This window comes from Chelonia mydas, chromosome 20, assembly GCF_015237465.2.
Source record: "Chelonia mydas isolate rCheMyd1 chromosome 20, rCheMyd1.pri.v2, whole genome shotgun sequence".
NCBI classification, from domain to species: Eukaryota; Metazoa; Chordata; order Testudines; family Cheloniidae; genus Chelonia; species Chelonia mydas.
In genome coordinates this window covers 2993607-3012796 of record NC_051260.2, presented here as the reverse complement: position 1 = coordinate 3012796, position 19190 = coordinate 2993607, and the positions used below count along the sequence as shown (strand labels likewise).

The window sequence follows — 19190 nt, the reverse complement described above, 5'->3', positions numbered from 1 at the left end:
CAGCCCCCCCACGAAGGACCCTACAATAACAACCCAGCCCCTCCCCCCACGAAGGACCCTACAATAACAATCCAGCCCCCACACGAGGGACCCTACAATAACAACCCAGCCCCTCCCCGCACCAGGGACCCTACAATCGGTTGGTACAGCCATGAGTCAAACGTTGCCAAGGGGGAAAGTCGTCTCGTGATAGGTGGAGAGGCCTGTCAATCAGCCTGGTTGTTAGTGTTCGGGCTGTATTGGGTTCTGATAGACTGGGGAAGCTGTCAGTCACCGTAGTTGCTAGGGGGAGGGTGCAAGAGTTACGATGGGACTGATTGGTTACTGAGGGCCGGTCTAAGGGTTACTATGGGGCTGAGCTGTCCTGTGATAGGTTGTCTAACGTGTCAGTCAGCGTGACAAGCGGTAGGCGGAAGCTGGGCGTGGCCGTGACCTGAACGGCTCTCTGATAGGCTGAGGGGGGCTGTCGGCCAGCGCGGTTGGTAGGAGGTGGGAATTTACGTCACTCCAGACTTGGGTGCCCATAGGCCCGCGGCCCGCCCGTCCTCCTGGTTGCTAGGGCGGGCTGATGACGGTGCGGGCGGAAGTGCGTGGCGCGGCCATGGCGGGAGGGATGAAACCAGCCCCGGGGCGGCGGCGGCTCCTGGGGACCCTGGTGCTGCTGGCGCTGGCGGGGGGCGCAGGCGCAGCAGGTACCGGGGGGGCCCCAAGGGACCGGGGCGGGGGGCGCAGGCACTGGGGGCTGGGACTGGGCAGGGACCTGGGGTATGGGGCGCAGGCACTGGGGGCAGGGACCCGGGTGGGGCAGGGACTGGGGTAGAGATGGGGGCAGGGACCTGGGGTGTGGGGCGCAGGCACTGGGGGGCAGGGACCCGGGTGGGGCAGGGACTGGGGTAGAGATGGGGGCAGGGACCTGGGGTGTGGGGCGCAGGCACTGGGGGGCAGGGACCCGGGTGGGGGCAGGGACTGGGGTGGGACAGGGATGGGGAATTGTGGGGGCAGGGACTGGGGGCCGAGGGAGACAGGCTGAGGGACCTGGGGTGTGGGGCGCAGGCACTGGGGGGCTGGGACCCGGGAGGGGGCAGGGACTGGGGTAAAGATGGGGGCAGGGACCTGGGGTGTGGGGCGCAGGCACTGGGGGCAGGGACTGGGGTGGGACAGGGATGGGGAATTGCGGGGGCAGGGACTGGGGCCGAGGGAGACAGGCTGAGGGACCTGGGGTGTGGGGCGCAGGCACTGGGGGGCTGGGACCCGGGAGGGGGCAGGGACTGGGGTAGAGATGGGGGCAGGGATCTGGGGTGTGGGGCGCAGGCACTGGGGGGGCAGGGACTGGGGTGGGACAGGGATGGGGAATTGGACTGGGGGCCGGGGGAGACAGGCTGAGGGACCTGGGGTGTGGGGCGCAGGCACTGGGGGGCTGGGACCCGGGAGGGGGCAGGGACTGGGGTAGAGATGGGGGCAGGGACCTGGGGTGTGGGGCGCAGGCACTGGGGGCAGGGACTGGGGTGGGACAGGGATGGGGAATTGCGGGGGCAGGGACTGGGGGCCGAGGGAGACAGGCTGAGGGACCTGGGGTGTGGGGCGCAGGCACTGGGGGGCTGGGACCCGGGAGGGGGCAGGGACTGGGGTAGAGATGGGGGCAGGGACCTGGGGTGTGGGGCGCAGGCACTGGAGGGCTGGGAACGGGTGGGGGCAGGGACTGGGGTGGGACAGAGATGGGGAGTGGGGGAATTGGGGGAGCTGGGACTGGGGGCCGGGGGAGACAGGCTGGGGGACCTGGGGTGTGGGGCGCAGGCACTGGGGGGCAGGGACCCGGGTGGGGCAGGGACTGGGGTAGAGATGGGGGCAGGGATCTGGGGTGTGGGGCGCAGGCACTGGGGGGGCAGGGACTGGGGTGGGACAGGGATGGGGAATTGCGGGGGCAGGGACTGGGGGCCGGGGGAAACAGGCTGAGGGACCTGGGGTGTGGGGCGCAGGCACTGGGGGGCTGGGACCCGGGAGGGGGCAGGGACTGGGGTGGGACAGAGATGGGGAGTGGGGGAATTGGGCGGGGGCTGGGGGAGACAGGCTGGGGGACCTGGGGTGTGGGGCACTGGGACCCGGGAGGGGGCAGGGACTGGGGTAGGACAGAGATGGGGAGTGGGGGAATTGGGGGGGGGCTGGGGGAGACAGGCTGGGGGACCTGGGGTGTTGGTGCAGGCACTGTGGGGCTGGGACTTGGGGCGCGAGGAAGAGAGGGGAGGCAGGTACGGGGGGGGGGGATGGATGGGAACCCAGGGAGGCCCAGAGTCTGGGTGTGGGAGTGGCACATATTGGGGAGCTGGGAGTGGGGCAGGTGGGGGGGCCCTTTCCTGATGGCACCCGGCATGGGGTGTTGGTGAGCCGGGGGGATGCTGACTATAGGCCCATGGGGAACGGTGATTTTTTCCGAATCTCTCTCTCTCCTCCCCCTGCCCTGACTCCACTGGCTGCCCCTGTGCAGGGAGGCAGCAGCTAAATCCCCATCACCCTGCTCTGTCCCCTTCTGTCACCCCATCCATGGGAGCTCCTTGTAATCTCATCAGCGCTGCCTGCTGCTCTGTTAAATTGCCACCTCCCCCCCCCCCCCCGCCCAAAATCCTAGCACTCGCTGCCCCGCCCCGCCCCACCCCACCTTGCCAGCAGATCCAGGCTGTTCTTTGGGGCTCACGTGCAGTGACTTGTGGGTGGGGAGAGACTTATGGGCAGTGGACCCAAATCAGTGAGACTGTGAACCCCTGGGGAGTTGGGGCGGGAGATTGGTGGGACAGGCGGGCACTGGCAGGCGGTGTAGGGTGGGGGTTGAGACAGGGCAGGAGGGTGCTGGCAGGCGGCATGGGGCTGGGTGGGGCAGGATCACCGCACAGTCTGGGGAATCACCTGAAGTGCCTTATGATGCACCGTTTTAAATGCCTCCATTCCAAGTCAATCTTGTGAGCCCCTCAGTAGAGGGCCTCGAGGGATGGGAATGATGCAGGATAAAAGAGGATGTTGGCAGAGGATGGGGGACATGTTGGCACTGGTGGGGAGACAGGGGGCACCTTGTGCTATCAAACCATAATCCCGACCAGGTCCCCTTGAGGTGCCACCATAATGCAAGTATCCGATAATCCTTTCTAGTTGGCTCTGTTCCCTCTCCATACAAACTGATTGATTCGTCTTTGCGCAGGGTGGGCAGAGATCGGAGGAAGCGTGGGCTGGTGGGGGAGGCACTGAACTGGCACTTGGGTGCAGCTCCTGGCTCTGCCCCAGATTTCCTTTTAAGTCACTTGATCTTTCTACGCCCCAGTTCTGCAGCGGTAAAATGATGATTCTTTGTCTCCCACTCCTTCTCTAGTTGAGACCGTGAACTCTTTGGGCCAGACGCTGCTTGTGCAGTGCCCAGCACAATGGGACCTCAGTCTTAGTTACGACCTCTAGGCCCTCGCCTCATGGAAGTGTCAGAGGGGCAAAACTACTTTCATTGGTTGGGAGGAGGATGCCTTTCTGTGTGCGCTTCCTACACATGCCGAAGCTAGAGGAAAACAAGCCAAGGCTTTTGATCTGTTTAGAAGACTCCAGAAAATTCCCACTTCAAAGCTAGAGAAAAGGAAAAGTTAAATCTATTGTGTTGTGTTAACTGAGAAGTTTGGGGTGGTGGGTGTGTGTGGGGATGGTGGTGTGCCCAAAAGCATGTTAATTTGTGCATTGAAATCTCTGCTTCTGAGCCACACTCTTTGAACTGTGAGTTATAAACAAAGTGCCAATTCCTTCTTGTGATAATCTCACTTCGTGGCTATGTTTGTGCCTCTCTAAGTGCCTGAGGATGCCCCGAAGGTGCTGTTAGCTTCTGTGAGAGTGTGTTTCTCTATTTGTGTGACTGTTAGTTTCTCTGGGGAGCAGAGAATGGATTGAATGGCAATGACCTCTGTCATGGGGTTAGCAGGCTTGCCAGTCTGTTTGCTTTGGTGGAGAAGGGAGTAGGGTATCTGATTGGAAACCCCAAAAATGTCGCTCGGGAGGCAGTGTGGCCTAGTGGGTAGGGCACTGACTGGGCCTTGGAAACCTGTTTCTGCCACTGGCCTGCTGGGTGACCTCAGGCAAGTCACGTCGCTGCTCTGTGCCTCATTTTCCCCATCTATAAAAGTAAAGTGCTTTGAGATCTATGGATGAAAAGTGTTATAGGCGAGCGTGGTATTATTATTAACCACTAAGGATCATAGAATCGTAGAATATCAGGCTTGGAAGGGACTCAGGGCGTCATCTAGTCCAACCCCCTGCTCAAAGCAGGACCAATCCCCAACTAAATCATGTATTATCATGACTGCCCTCCATCTAGGCACGTACTGGTCCTCTGCTAAAAATTGGGCTATGTGTAAAAGGTGCCTTGTTCGGTGTGAACAGAGCTGTGCCTAGCACAAAGGATTAACAAACATCCATTAATCCGTGTGAGCAGCACATGCTGTCTGGGCACACAACGTAGTGACTGTAGCATGGCGATTTTTAATGTAAGTCACGTTCTTTCCCTACTAAAGATGTAGGTAGAGTAAAAAAAAAAAAAACAACATTAAGCTATCTAATGTCTCCCCTCTTGGGGAATAACACTTTTCTATGAACTTGAGCACGTTGGTAAATAGTTTAAAGTCACACAGCATTACTCAAACACCCACTCTCTGCAGCGAATCTATACGCCTGAGCCATCTCCGTGGGAGATATGTGCGCCTGTTGAGAAAAGACTCTCGGGAGCCTCTTCACAACACACGCATGCATCGATGAAAGCCTGGGGTTTGGCTTTTTCCAAAGGAGGCTAGAGAAGAGGACTAACTCCTTGCAAAGGCACTTACAGATGCCAAGCCGGTTATAAAACAGGAGGAGTTCAATGGAATATCTTTTAAATGAACAAAGTTACTTATAGTGACCAAAAATAATGGCCACCCTCCTAGCTGATCAGAACTCCAGTATGCTTCCCCTTTCTACTGCCATCCTCTACCTACAGCGGTGCTGTATTATGACAGAGAAGGTAAACTGAGGCATGGTCTAAGGCTGTAGTTGACTGTAAAGCTACATCTGGCCTTGTTCCAGGAGTGAAGCTGAAGTTGATGAGTGTTTCCTTCTCCCTGCTGAGTGAAAATGGTCCTTAGTTAACCTCACAAGTTATAGGACTCCGTACTGGCAGAAATGGGGGATTTCCTCCCCCCCCCCCATTCTCCTTCAGTCACAGACATTGGACCTGAAGCAGGAACTAATACAGGGAGGTTAGGACCTGTGTTATTCAGGAGATGCCACATTGGTCCCTTCTGGCCTTAAACTCGGTGAATTTCTCTCACCGATGTGGTTGCTGAATAAATTCCCCCAGGGCTGTCTCTCGCAGAGTGGGTGTGCTTGCAACACACGTGGAGGGCCAAAGAACGTCAGGCTCAGAGCTTCTTGGGGAGGAGATCACTGGGGAAAAATGTCGGGTGACTCCCAAATCCCAACCCTGTTCAGATGGCCACTGTCAGGCAGGATACTGGGCTAAGTGGACCACTGATCTCGCCCAGTATGGCCGTTCTTATGTAAACTCTAATGAGGTCTATGTGGGATGCACATTGGGCCCTGATCCTCCTGTCCTGTTGGTGTAAATCAGGAGAAATTGCACAGAAGTCAGTGGAACTGCACAAGTGAGCTTAGAATCAAATTCATGTTTTAGGAAGGCTCCATGCAATTAGTCTCTGGCTGGTGTTTCCCTTGACCTCGGCCTTCCCAGGACAGCTTGTTTGGTGCTGGTGCTATCACCGAGTGCCCGATCCCTAGTTTCGGGGGAAGTGTTTGCTCTTGCTTTAAACAGAATCGCTCCCAGAGAACTCACTGCCAGAGTCCCATGAGTCCTGGGGCTGTGGAACTAGCCATGAAATCCACCTGTTGCTTGCAGGAATGTTCTCTAGGTTCTAAGTCTCCCCTTGAAAACAAGTTTCAGAGTAACAGCCGTGTTAGTCTGTATTCGCAAAAAGAAAAGGAGTACTTGTGGCACCTTAGAGACTAACCAATTTATTTGAGCATAAGCTTTCGTGAGCTACAGCTCACTTCATCGGATGCATACTGTGGAAAGCGTAGAAGATCTTTTATACACACAAAGCATGAAAAAATACCTCCCCCCCCACCCCACTCTCCTGCTGGTAATAGCTTATCTAAGATAAGCTATTACCAGCAGGAGAGTGGGGTAGGGGGAGGTATTTTTTCATGCTTTGTGTGTATAAAAGATCTTCTACGCTTTCCACAGTATGCATCCGATGAAGTGAGCTGTAGCTCACGAAAGCTTATGCTCAAATAAATTGGTTAGTCTCTAAGGTGCCACAAGTACTCCTTTCCCTTAAAAACAAGCCACCCACGATTGTTTCTGTCCCTGGTGAGTGTGAAGAAAACCTGTAGCAACACGAGCCGAGGGTGAAGTGCTGTTGGGATGCCTTCCTGAGTCTGCAGAAAGCCTGAAACTGTAGCTCAGGACCTTTGAGCCCAAACACCCAGTTCAAGTGCCCATCTCCTGATCTCGGACCCTTTCCCCAGGGGCCACCTGTTATAAATGCCAAAACTTCCAGCTTCCCCTCGTCAGGGTGCGCCGAAAGTTGGGGAAGGGGCCCTGTGAAATCAATTGAATTGATATCAAAACAAACACAGTTCTTTTAAATGAAATTAAGGAGAACTTCCCCCCCCCCCCGTGTCTTGTGCCGGACACAGGACAGGCTCGCTCCCAGACACGGATGGGAATAGCTGCATCAGGTCTAGTTTGTTACTAAATCTTTCTTATCCCTCTCCCCTGTCTAATGAAGGTGCTGAGAAGTCGGTGATCCAACTTGAAGAATGGCATGTGAGCCATCAGACGTTCCCGCAGCAGTTCTGCTACACCAACGCGGTGACCCCAAAATGGCACGACATCTGGACCCGGATGCAGGTAGGAACCAGCGCCCGCTTTGCCTGCTGCTGCAAAACCAGGTCTGCGTCTCTCTGCTGCCCCACCCCCATTATTTGCATTCAAGCCAAGAGTCTGAATGAAAGAGGCTTTGTCGGGTTTGTGTGAACCAGCGAAAGAACCTCTCAGACCAAACCCCCTTATCTCTTTATCTCCTCTCCTTGGGGCGGGGGCGGTAGCAACAAGGTAAGGGCTGGTCCCTGGAGAGAAACTTCTTGCTTGGACCCCTACCTGTGTCTGAGTGCTCCTGCTGCTGGCCAGTCCCAGATGTGTTCCCAGCCTTTGTTCCTTGCCCTTCTCGTCCTGTGGTTTATATGAGGTTAGCAGCCAGAATGTGCTAGGGGCTGTACAGGCAGGAGAGAGCACAATAAGGCCAAAAGACAACCACAGGTGTCCTAGGAACGCATTGTAGTGGTTAGAACGAGCAGGCTTGGTTTCAGGACTCCTGGGTTCTATTCCCAGTGTTGGGCAAAAGTGTCATGGTGTGGTTAGAACAATGGACTGAGCGTCGGGAGTTCAGAGTTCTCTTCCCCCCGCACCCTGCCACTCACTCTTGTGGCCTTGAGCAAGTCACTTAAGCTCTCTGGGTGTCAGCTGGAAACCGGGGATAAGGCCTGCTGCAGATGAGCGTTTTCTGGTGGGGAAGCCCTCCATGTCGCTGGCTGAAGGAGACACTGTTGTCAGCCGTAAGGCTCCTGTTTCCAGCAGTGTCAGACGTAGGCTCAAAGTAGTGTCGCCCTGCTGCTCGTCAGGCAAAGGAGCCCCGGGGGCTACTCAGAGTAGGAAAAACGAGAGGAACTGCTGTTTGGCAGCTGGCATGCGGGGGCTATCAAAGGGCCAGTGTTCATAGTGATACTCGAGGCTTCGTCAGACATCAGTGCAGGGCTGTTCCTCCCCCTGACGCCTCTTGTCACCCTGATCTCCCCCGCCACAGCGGGCAGACGCTGTCCTTGTTTCTCATGGCGGCTGCCCTGAGGCTGCATCTAATGTTGGCAGAAGTGGCAAGTGTCTGTCAGGACGCTTCGTGTCACGGTTTCTCGGTCTGTCGAGATCTGCGGCCCTGTTCTTCACATCCGCCTCTTCTGGCCGGAGGTGGGGGGAAGGAATCGCACCAGAGAACCATGGGTTTTGTAACTTATTCCATAAAGCTATCAAAGGCGAAACTGCCTGATGAGCATGTGAGGGAATGACTAAAACAAGCCCATTGAGAGAAGTTTGTACAATCAGCGCTTAAGCTCCTTCCGTCTGAGAGACTCAGCAATTTTAACAAGGATGCTTCAATTCAGACCCCGGATGGGAGCATTATCCCCCAGTTACAGATGGGGAAACTGAGGCAATGGGAGGGGAAGTGACTTGCAAGTGCATGCAGGAAGCAAGCGGCAAAGGTAGGAACACTCTAGACTTTCTCGCTGCTGGTCCTGTGCCTTGAAATCCTCCCTCATCCTTCAACTGGTCCCCTGAAAATGTCTGAGACCAGGTCTTCTTGCAACTCACATTTTTAGATGCTCATGGCCAGGGTTCTTGCTGATGAGAAAAGGAGGCATTGAGAGAGTCTGCAGCTGAGACGTGAAGGCGACTGTAGGCATGCAGGTGCAGGATGTGGATACACTTCCTGAGAAGTCAGTTATTGGCAACTGGGGGTTCGCAGACCTCTTCCAAAGGGTATGGCACCTGGTCTAGAGATTTGCCTGTCTTTACAACAGGCTCCTAAAAAGCACAAGCAAAGTCAGTACAAACTAAAATTTCATCCAGGCAATGACTTCATTATACTGCTCTGTACACTGTACACTGAAATGTTAGTGCAATATTTATATTCCAATTGGTTTATTTTGTAATTATGGTGAAAATGAGAAAGGAAGCAGTTTTTCAGTAACAGTGTGGCTGTGATACTTTTGTTTTTTATGACTGATTTTGTAAGCAAAGTAGTTTTTAAGTGAGGTGAAACTTGGGGGGTACACAAGACAAATCCCACTCCTGAAAGGGATACGGTAGTCTGGAAAGGTTGAGAGCCACTGGTCTAACTGCTTTGGTAAACTAGCTATAGGTACATTTCCAAACTCACCAAAGTGAACTTTTGACTGTCACTTTGGTGAGTTTGGAAATGTTACCCTGTATCTCTAATAGCGTTTCCAAGGCCGCCTCTTCTGGCAGTCTCACCAGATTAGCAGTGATTTCGTTGTCCTGAGACCACTGATCAGGGAAGAGAACAAACCTGCCCCATGTACCGCGAGCTGACATATGGGAAGCCCCTCACAAAGTGCTAAGCAATATTTAGCCGTTAGCTGCACAGCTCCGATCCCCATCTAGCTTTGTCTCCCTCGCGCGCTGGCTTCGTCGAAGACCCCGTTATGTCCACCCCTGCAGTGCAGCGTGGGTGTGCGAGTACCTCTCCTCTCCCGTCTGCAGATCCGAGTTGTCAGCAACAAGATGATCCGTGTCACCCAGGTGGAAAATGAGGAGAAGCTGAAAGAGCTGGAGGAGTTCAACATGTGGAACTTCTTCTTCTCCTTCTTGAAAGAGAAGCTGAACGACACCTACATCCCTGTGGATCTCTACAGCGAGAAAACCTGCCTGAAAGTGGAGTTACTAGAGGCAAACACCAACTACAGCGTCGTCCTCTTCCGGTGTAAGCCATGCTGGGGGTCGGGCTGCCCCTCTCGGGGCTTTGTAGGCCTGCTCGGGGAAGGCGGTGCAATTCCTGCCACTTCGCTGAGGATGTGCTCCACCTGCTCCATCCAGCAGGCCAGAGTTAGGGTTACCTGGCTACTGCTGGATGCCACGTTGTTTGGAAGAACCCAGCTAGTCTTACACGGGGGTGTCAGGGTGAGCACCCTGAAACTGCCCTTTGGGCTGATGGGGGAAATGGAGGAGATCTGAGGAGAAGGTTAAAAACAGGCAGGTGGTGGCACCCAACTCTGCAGGGAGCTTGGTCCAGCTGCTTTGGGCCTAGAACGGGCTCCTGGCGGTACCAGGTATCTGTTATAGGGCGTTATAGCACGTGTTAGCCCTAGGTCTAATGACTGAATCATTTCCTTCTTTGCTTGGGAGGGGTGTGGGTGAGGGCTGTGGGTGGGAGAGAAGCACTCACCCAACATGGGCTGTGTACGCCTCTGGAAGAGAAGCAGGATGCATCCATCCGTTTCCTCCAGCCCCAGGTCAGTTTGGTGCCACCCACAGCAAAGCCGTGTTTGAATCCTTGGTCTGAGATTCACCAGGTTTATCCAGAGTCTGGGCCTTGGGGCCGTTTATACTGAGACGGGATCATAGAATATCAGGGCTGGAAGGGACCTCAGGAGGTCATCTCGTCCAACCCCCTGCTCAAAGCAAGACCAATCCCCAATTTTTGCCCCAGATCCCTAAATGGTCCCTTCAGGGATTGAACTCACAACCCTGGGTTTAGCAGGCCAATGCTTAAACCACTGAGCTATCCAGGCATATCCAGTTCAGGGGTCTGCCTCTGTATGTTGTGCTGGGTATGTCCCAGCTGCTCCCCTTGGACTACTGGGACCGTGTCATGTTGTCACGTGGGCTCCAGCACAAAGTAACCAGGCTGGGGGCTTCTCTGATGCTGTCTTGTCTCTTTTAGGGTTTGACACCAAGCTCTGCCTGGTTTCCTTCCTGGGCCTGGTCCTGTTTTTCTGCGGGGATTTGCTGAGCAGGTGGGTCGCCCCTTGCTGGAAGACCAGACCACTGCGTGTACCATACCTGCTGTCCTGTGTGCTCAACCCCCCCCCCCCCCCAATCTCTGTGTTAATGGTCAGGGCCACACGGAGGAAACGTGACCTCAGGGATGCCGCTGCGGCCAGGTGCAGCGGGGCACCTCGGAGCAGTGCCTGCCCCAGCCTAGCCTCTGTCCCTCAATAGCTATGTAAACCAAGGGCTGCTAACATCCACAGCTGGGAGGCCGCCTACCAGCTCTCAGGCTGTGGCCTGGTGTCCCGGCAGTTAAATCAGGGGGATCATCTCCCAACACTGCAAATCCCCTTGGCTCAGGCCTGTAGCTCCATGGAGCTTGGCTTTATGCAGGCCGCTCTTACCAAGACACAGCGAACGCCACCCTAGCTCCCTTTTAATGATCCCGAGGCGGAAGGCGCGTTGGCTTCCTGCTCTCCTGGGTGTGTCTGCTTGAAGCTCTGTTCGGCGTGTTTGTGTGCGGGTGGACATCTCTCAAACTCACCCGCTGTGCGTGATCTCCGCAGGAGTCAGCTCTTCCACTACTCAGCTGGGATAAGCATCGGCATGCTGGCCTCGCTGCTGATCCTCATCTACGTGATGGCCAAGGTGATGCCCAAGGTGAGGCTGCGGTCCAGGTCTGGGAATCGGGTGCTGCTGAGTGCGATGGAGCTGGAACTGACCACTCGGCGACTGGCTGGTTCAAGGACCGCGCCAAACTGCTGTAACTTGGGAATCTGGTTACAAACTCCCGCCCTCTGAGGCTCTCGGGTCCGGTCTGTGCTGGGGGAAAACTCGAAAGAGCCTTTCAGGGCCCAGGCCCCAGAGGCAGGAATGCTGGGGTATGGTGGTTCCGGTGTCTAACACCTGCTCTGAGCAAGGTAGTCGGTGGTTAAACCATCACACTCGGCTGTAGCTCACACAGGTGGTAGCAGCTATGCAGCGGCACGCGCTAGTGCTAAAAACCCGCCGCCCCAGTGTGGAGGTGCTCTGGGTGTCAGGAGAGAGGAGGGAAGGACACCCACCCGGTCTGGCTCGTGTACGGTAGCACACTGCTGAGTTCAGGGCCCACTTGAGGCTGCACAGTGAATGATGGGCAGAGTCTGCAGTCGAAGGAGGCAAGGGGTGGGAGGGGAAAGCAGCCAAGGACCAGAGCCCCACAGACCTGGGAACAGAACCCAGGTTTGGTACTTGGCCTGCTAGGCTACACTGCCCTTTGACATAGGGCCTGTCTAGCAAACAGTCTTTCCCTGGGGTGAACATCAAACAGCGGCAGTTTGGCTCTGGTAGGCACGTGGAAGCACCTGTCTTGTTCTCACGTCTTTCCATCTGCCCTAGAAAAGTCCCATCTACTTCATCCTAGTGGGAGGTTGGTCCTTCTCCCTCTACCTCATCCAGCTGGTCTTCAGAAACTTACGAGAGATCTGCAAGTCCTACTGGCAATATCTCCTGGGTGAGTGCGTCTCGGCGCCTACCGCTGCCTTACGCAAAGGCTGTTTGTATGACGGTGACATGGGAGATGCTGGGACTTCCACGCCCATCTGCCTTCTACGCAGCTACAAACGAGGCTGTTGGTCAGCTGCCGGCAGCCACTTCCAGGAAAGCGTGGTGGGAGGAGGGGGAGGCGGCCTGTCTGAGCAGCACCTTGGATTTTACTGCTGCAGGTCTGCCCAGCTTAGCCACCTGAGCCGAGCTCAGCAGCCCCTGTCCAAATAGGATTTAGAGTCATTTGACCAGGAAGGGACCCGGGACTGTAGGAGCAGTGACGCCAGGGGGACGGGGACGGGGAAGGAGCGGTTATGTGGTGCCTGCTGCACTGAGCACAGCCAGCGTGGCTGTGCTCGGCGCTTCCCGGAGCGGGCTGCACCAACGGTCAGGATGCTTCCTGCCCTGGCTGCTCCGTGCAGTCCTCGTTCTGTGGGGCAGGCGTGGAATTCCTGGCTGATTTCACAGGGGGTCTGGCCGTGAACTTGCTGATGAGTCTGTGAGGGACCCTGGGCCCGAAAGGAGGCGGAGGTGCTGGGTGTCCGTCCTGTTCATAGCGGCCTCCGTTGACTTCCCTCGCCCAGGCTACGTGCTGCTGGTGGGCTTTGCCAGCTTCGCCGTCTGCTACCGGTATGGCCCGCTGGAGAACGAGCGCAACATCAACCTGCTGACCTGGAGCTTGCAGCTCCTGGGCCTGCTGCTCATGTACTCGGGCATCCAAATCCGGCCCATTGCCCTGGCGCTGATCGCCATTGCCGTCTGCACCAAGAACCTGGAGTACCCCGTCCAGTGGCTCTACGCCACCTACAGGTGATTCCACAGCTCCGGGCGCGCCAGCTGCTCCAGCCACGGGGTCTAGGCCAGCCACTGCTGGCGGGGAGGCAGCGAACGGCCAAGCAGGAGTCGTCTGGTCCAGGCTGAGGAGCCGACTGGCTCTGTTAACAGGACGGCTGCGCCGTAGTGTGGCTGAATGAGAGTAGGGGATGCGGGGCCCTGGGTGCATTGGGCTAAAAAGGGAGTTCCCAAGCCAGAGACGTGGCCTGGTTTTGGCCGACACAGGATGGGGAGGGAGGGATCGGCTGCATGAAACCTGAGCCCGGGAGCCAGTTGCTCATGCTTGGACGTTCATCGTTTACCAGAGGGGTCTCTGGCCAAGGGTCAGGAGCCCGGTTAGACTTTATGGCTCGACTAAACTGTCCAACCCAACCTGGCCACTGTGTGGCGCCAACCCCTGCTTGGTGGTGGATGCTGGTCTTTAAGAACTGAATTTTCTCCTGTGTCCTTGCTGCTGTCTGGGGGTGTCTCTGTATTCTGGGGCATGATGGGGTCACCCCTCTTAGGGGAGCGGTGACCAGCTCTCCGCCTCTGGTGCTGGTGGGGAAGCCGGCTTCCAAGCAGGGCTCGGCAGAGTTAAACAGGTGGGCAGAAAGCTTCATAGATCCATTCAGAGCCTCTAGCCCAGGCCAGCAGATTCCAGCCGGTAACTTCTGCTTCAGGCTCCTAGCTCCTCAGGTGCACCCCCAGCCCTGAGCGCTGACCCGGTAGAGGCTCCAGCAGCTCTCCGTAGGGACTGAGCGCAGCCTGGAGGCAGGGAACTGCTGCTAACGCCACCGCTCTGCTGGCAGGAAGGTGCAGAAAGCCACAGCGAAGCCGAGCCCCACTCGCCTGCTGACCGAGGAGGAGTACCGGCTCCAGGGGGAGCTGGAGACGCGCAGGGCCCTGGAGGAGCTGCGCGGATACTGCAGCAGCCCAGAGTTCTCCGCCTGGACTGTGGTTTCCCGCATCCAGTCTCCGAAGAGGTAAAATGCCCTGGGGGTGCCGGCAACCCCCTTACGGTGCCCCCTGCCAGGGGGCTGCGGCTCTGCGCACGTCCAGGCGAGGGCTGGCTGCGCTCTCACTGGGGCAATCTGTACTCTTCCAGCAGGGCAGCCTGCAGCTAAACTCCGTACCTGCCAGGGCTGTAAAAACTCCCAGGGGTGCCAGGTGCAGTCTATGTCCTGACTGTGCTATCAGCAGCTAGCATCGTTCGGGCATGCGTTAGCAGGGCCCGGAGCAGCTGAGCCTTTCATTGGCTGGGTGGCTGGCTCCTCATACTGGCCTGGCCTCATGCCTAAGCGACCCTAGTGGGCTGGGCTGGACTGGTGGCTGGGACAGCAAGGCAGGACTTGCCAGTTCTAGTCCAGTTCTATGTGACCTCGGGCCAATTGCTCCCGCACCCCTGTGCCTCAGTTTCCCCATGGGGTTACTAATTCTTCTGTGGGTTTGAGGCTTAATGGTGTCTAGGACCTTTAAGGGACATAATGGCCATACTGGGTCAGGCCAGTGGTCCATCTAGCCCTGTATCCTGTCTTCCCACAGTGGAAGTTAATTGCTCCCCATCCTCGTTCACTTCCAGGTTTGCCGACTTTGTGGGCGGTGCCTCCCACCTGACCCCCAACGAGGTCTCCATGCACGAGCAGGAGTATGGGCTGGGGGGCTTGTTCGTGGAGGACCAGCTCTTTGAGGAAGACGAAGACGACTCCTTCGAAGGGGAGGGTCATGCAGGGTTCTCTGTGTCCCAGAACCACCTGGGCTCTGAGTGAGGGAGCCGTGCGGATGGATTTGGTGGTGGAGCTGCAGGATACAATCCCCGCTCTCTGAGCGCCCCCATGAGTGCGCGTGCGTGTGTGTATAAAGCCCAGTCTGTCCGTGTGAGTGCACCAGAGCCAGCCAGGCTGGCAGCGCCTCCTGCTGGAGCCAGTGACATGGGCAATCAGGGGATTGAACTCCACCCATCTAACCTGGCAGCACTTTGCCCTCTGGCTGGCACCAGACCTGGTCCCTCTCCTGCTGCACGGCACTTGTCCTTTTCCCGGCTTTCCCCAGCGGGGAAGATACCGAAGGAGGGGCGGAGAAGGGGTGTTCTGGGGGCACTTCCCTTCTGGGGAATCCACACGTTGCTTTGCAACTTGCCAGCAGAGCTTCCCCCAGCCCTGTCTGGGGCAGAGAGGAATAGGGGCTGCTTGTCTGAGTCGCCCCCAGCCTGACTTCAGTTGGACTGGGAAAGCCCCCCCCTCCAGCCTTCCCAAACCCGAGCAGGGTCTCTGTGGGGCAGGAGGGTTCTGCACAGTCCTGTGTTGTCTGTAGGGCACAGCGTCCAAATGGGACTCGTACCGCCCATAACGTGGGGTGAATCCCCCACGTCTCCTGCTTGCAGCGCTCTGGGCCTTGTTCTGCCACAGAGACAATTTCATTCTCCTGCTCCCCTGGGTCTCAGCTGTGCGGGAGGCGGGCAGCACCCGGGTGATGGCAGGGCGGTGGTGAAAAGCAGCTGGCATGCCTACAGGCTGCAAGAGCGCTCGGCCCGCTGCCCGTAGCAGGGTGGCTTTCCTGGGGCGCAGGGGTCCCCTGCCTCAGGTGCTGAGCTGAGCCCAACTGAAGAACTCAGCCCCTTTTCTCTGTGCGTCCTGCCCCCAGCAGGAAAAATAACCCCACTTTCCACTGGCCCCTGCCCCCACCTCACTGTCCTGTGGCTACGGCTCCTGGACTGCTGCCCACTGCTGGCTGTCAGCGGGCTGGGGCATTAGCTGGTTTGCAGGCCGGCGTGGGGGTGGTGGGAAGAGGCCGGCTGCCTGTGGGGAGAGCAACTTGATCTCTTCCTCCTCCCACTGGGAGCCAGCTTTGTTTGCACAAGAGGAGAACTTTAGACTTGCTGTAGTGACAGGTGCGTGCAGGGCAGCTGACTTCCTGTTCTCCTGTGAGGAAAGGCTGCCAGCTCCCCGCCCAGTAACGGGTACGGGGGCAGGAACGGCATCCGTTCATACGATCACCATGGCCTCCGGGTGGTCAGCACCTTTGCTCAGCCCCTTTGGGGAACCAGGGGGGCTTCGAGGGCTGACCGCATGGCTACAGGCGAGGCTGCTGGGCCTGCGCTGCCAACCCCTCCCCACCGTCTCCTGGTGCAGATCTTTATTTGATCTGGGCTGTGCCCCTGCAGCCAGTGACTGGAGCGCCAGGCTGGCTTCCCTGTCGGTGCGGCCCAGGATTGGGACCGCTAACGGCCCCACTTAGGCCCAGCACTCTTGAGCGTCTCCCTGTGGACATGGGGAAAACCCTGGCTTCAGGATTTGTGTCTGAATGCGTCCTTCTCACCTGCTTTGTTTGTGTTTCATTTACTTACGTCCACAGTACTCCACAGCCAGAGACGCTTTCCCTGCTTAGTGCCTGAGCGGGTGCCCCCATCTCTACCCTGTCAGCATTAGTCACGGGGCTCCCTGAGCCCCTATTCTAGGCCCGACCATTTCAGCTGTCTCTGCCTAGGGAGTCCCGTGCTAATGCGGTGCACGGTGAGGTGTCCCTGTCCCCCCACAGCCTCCGGTTCGGCTCCACATCGCCTCTAACCTGTCTGTAAGCGGCTGGGTGGCCTGGCACATCCTGGGATGCTCCTGCCTGACCTGCTTCCATCTTTGCTGCTCCCTGGAGGAGTCCAGTCCCCTGAGCTGGGGAGCTAGTGCTGCTAGCCTGGGTTCCCTGCGTGCAGGGGGGAGCCTGCGGGGGCTTGGCTGCACTGGGAAAGGGCAAGTCCCTGAACTCAGACCTGAAGAGCAGGGAGCAGAGGGAGATGCTGGCACAACTCTCTCCAGATCCGGCTGTGGGGGGTGAACGTGGCGGCAGGTGAGGGGCTGCAGCCGAGCCCTCGGCCTGGCATGGTCTCGTTCACGCCGCAGGTTCTTTGCCGGAGCAAAGGGGTTTTTGGAGCAGCTAGTTCTGAACCACGGGGGCCAGGGACTTGGCTGTGCCTGAGGCTTTCCATGCTGCGTAGCCTATTCAGATGCATTGTAGTTAATGGGAGCTGTGGGGCGAAGGGTGGGATTCTGAAGTTACCAGAGTGATTTAGGAGCACAAATCCCATTGATTCCAGCAGGGCTCGTGCTCCTAAGTCAATTGGGTGCTTCTGAAAGTCTCCCCAGGATCGCTGCTTTGAAACCCGCCCCGTTGCAGAGTTCTCTTTATTTCCAAGAAGCTTCTCTCGGTAAATGTAGCGAAACGAGCTCCTGGCCCCCGAGTCTGTCGTCTCTTGCAGTGATGCGCTCGAGGGTCCGCTTGGGGCTGGGGGAGAGATCCGCTAAACTAGGGGTGAGCTAAATGGTCAAAACCACTAGCGATGGGCAGGGGGAGTCCAACCTGCCACCCTCAAAGGAGTCTGACTCCCAGACTCTCTTTTTGCAAATCAGGCCCCTTTAAGTTGCCTCCAGCTGGCCCCCAGCGTCCCCACTGAACCCCGAAAGCCTGGAGGTTGCTTGTGCCTTAGCACTGAGCCAGTGCAGAAAGCAGCTGAGGTGTAGAGCCGCCGGGCAGGACTGTCCTGTCTCATCTGATGTGCGTTCATTTCATGACAGTGGCCCCGTGTGGGGCTTGTGTGACTACGCACAGTGTCTGGTTGTGAGCCAGAGTGAAAATGGAAGGGGACCAGGCCTGTGTGGAACTTGGCACGTAGAGGAGAGCCGGGCGTTTCCTGCTCGAGGGCTGCAACGTGCCCCAGGGCTCAGTTAACCCTTTGGCGCTGGCGTCAGTGGGCAAGGCTGGCTGCTCGCCTGCCCTAGGTGGGGTAGGCTGCAGCTGGCCTGGATTGCCCGTCCCCTCCACCACTTCTAGCTCTGAACTCAGAGCAAACTGCGTCCCAGCCTCTGCCTCCGTCATGGGAGGCGTGTGGGCCTGGCTGGCATGGCCTGGGTGACAGGCCTTCCCTTAAGCACAAATGGGGGGGCGGGGGGAGGGTGCCCCTCAATCTCTATGCAACTATCTGAGCAATAACTGCCCTTGAGTGGCGCCTCTGGGGAAAGTGCTCCCCGCAGGGCCCGGATCCTGCTCGCTCCCCATGAAGTAATGTCAGAGCAGCGAGCTTTCGTTCATTGTGCCAGGCACCGCTGCAAAATAATCAGACTGGGGGGGCACGCGTGGTCTGCAGGAGCAGCCCGTGCAATGCAATCCGGCTTGGCACTGCCTATAAGCCGTGTAACTGCTGGAGGTTATGGCCACGCTGGGTAATTCCCAGTTTAATTTTAAATATTTTTTTGTTGTTGTTGCTGCGCCCCTTTTATTTCCTGCTCCCTGCTGTTGCGGAAAGCCAGCTCTCAGTGTTAGCCGCCGCAAGCGGCCATGGAGCCCAGAGTTTAGTTTTCTTGCTGTTGTTAATGCCAGTTCAGAATTTTAATAAAGTTTGTTTTTGTAGCCATGTGTGTGTTAAACAAGGGTGTGAAAGCGGCGGTTCGGCTCGAAGCAGCTGAGAGGCTGGACAAAGCCCTCGTCGGTCGGTCTATCGCACAAACAAGGCTCGTCTTCGGATTCCTTCCATCCCCTAACAGCCCCTGGCTCTCCTATCCTGCCCGAAGCATTAGGGGCCCCGTGGGTTAATGCTCTGGCTACTAGGGTTCTGCACCCAGTGTAGGTCACGGCGGGGAGGGGTGGGGGGCAGGCCTGGGCTGGAAGAAGGGGGGCTCCAGATGGGTTAAGAGGTGCTGGAAGGACAAATCCCAGATGCGGCTCAACACGAGTGAAGTGATTTTTTTTCCTCCTGGCCTGACTTCTGTTCCCATCTGCCACGAAATCATTACCGGCCTCGCACACGGTGGGGGAGGTCCAAGCTTTTATTGGACCGACTTCTGGGTGTGAGCGAGACGAGCTTTCGAGCCCCCACCGAGCTGTTCTTCAGGGCTGTGACGCTGGCTCCCCTTCCCTGCTCCACGCAAGATCCAGACCCCCGGTTTAGCGCACGGGGTTAACACACGTTTCAGGGCCCCCTGCGAGGGGAAGGAGCGGGGGTAAGAAAGAGCCGCCCCAGCGCCGGCAGCTGCAGGGCTAGGGGGAGCCTGCCTGTGGCCAGCCTTAGGCGTTCCTGGGGGATCAGTAACGCCGTGTACCTCGTACTAGCCCGGCTCCCAGTCTGCACCCTGCTCGTGGGCGCTCCGGAGCAAAGCTCAGTTACTGCAAGGGAACATTATGGGCAACGCTCCCTGCTCTAAATCTCCGGGGTTTTCGGGGTGCAAGCTAGCGTCCCGGGGCTCGGAGCCTGGGCGGTTAGCACCAGGGAGGAAAAGGCTTTGTCCCCTGG

The 19190-nt window shown here is 57.4% G+C and overlaps 1 protein-coding gene across 3 annotated transcripts; it reads left to right on the top strand.

Moving 5' to 3' along the window:
* Positions 1–507: 507 nt before the first annotated feature.
* On the top strand, positions 508–18310 carry NEMP1 (nuclear envelope integral membrane protein 1). 3 transcript variants are annotated; one of them, XR_006286658.1, is made up of 10 exons: positions 563–692; positions 6804–6925; positions 9350–9569; positions 10530–10602; positions 11143–11236; positions 11954–12068; positions 12685–12910; positions 13726–13899; positions 14496–17144; positions 17346–18310. XR_006286658.1 is itself a non-coding variant. In XM_037883703.2 (9 exons), the coding sequence occupies exons 1-9, from the start codon at positions 569–571 to the stop codon at positions 14680–14682; spliced, it is 1335 nt and encodes a 444-aa protein (XP_037739631.2). In that variant the 5' UTR covers positions 508–568; the 3' UTR covers positions 14683–18310. The 3 variants fall into 3 exon arrangements, 2 of the variants coding, with proteins under 2 accessions (XP_037739631.2, XP_043388558.1); XM_037883703.2 differs by having other exon boundaries at positions 508–692; positions 14496–18310; XM_043532623.1 differs by having other exon boundaries at positions 524–692; positions 11959–12068; positions 14496–18310.
* Positions 18311–19190: the final 880 nt, after the last annotated feature.

Excerpts from the sequence above, each read along its gene's own strand:
- NEMP1 (XM_037883703.2), top strand. The coding sequence starts at position 569 with ATGACGGTGCGGGCGGAAGTGCGTGGCGCGGCCATGGCGGGAGGGATG. Across the intron at positions 9,570-10,529 it reads CAGCGTCGTCCTCTTCCGGT|GGTTTGACACCAAGCTCTGC; the intron begins GTAAGCCATGCT and ends TGTCTCTTTTAG. Across the intron at positions 10,603-11,142 it reads TGCGGGGATTTGCTGAGCAG|GAGTCAGCTCTTCCACTACT; the intron begins GTGGGTCGCCCC and ends TGATCTCCGCAG.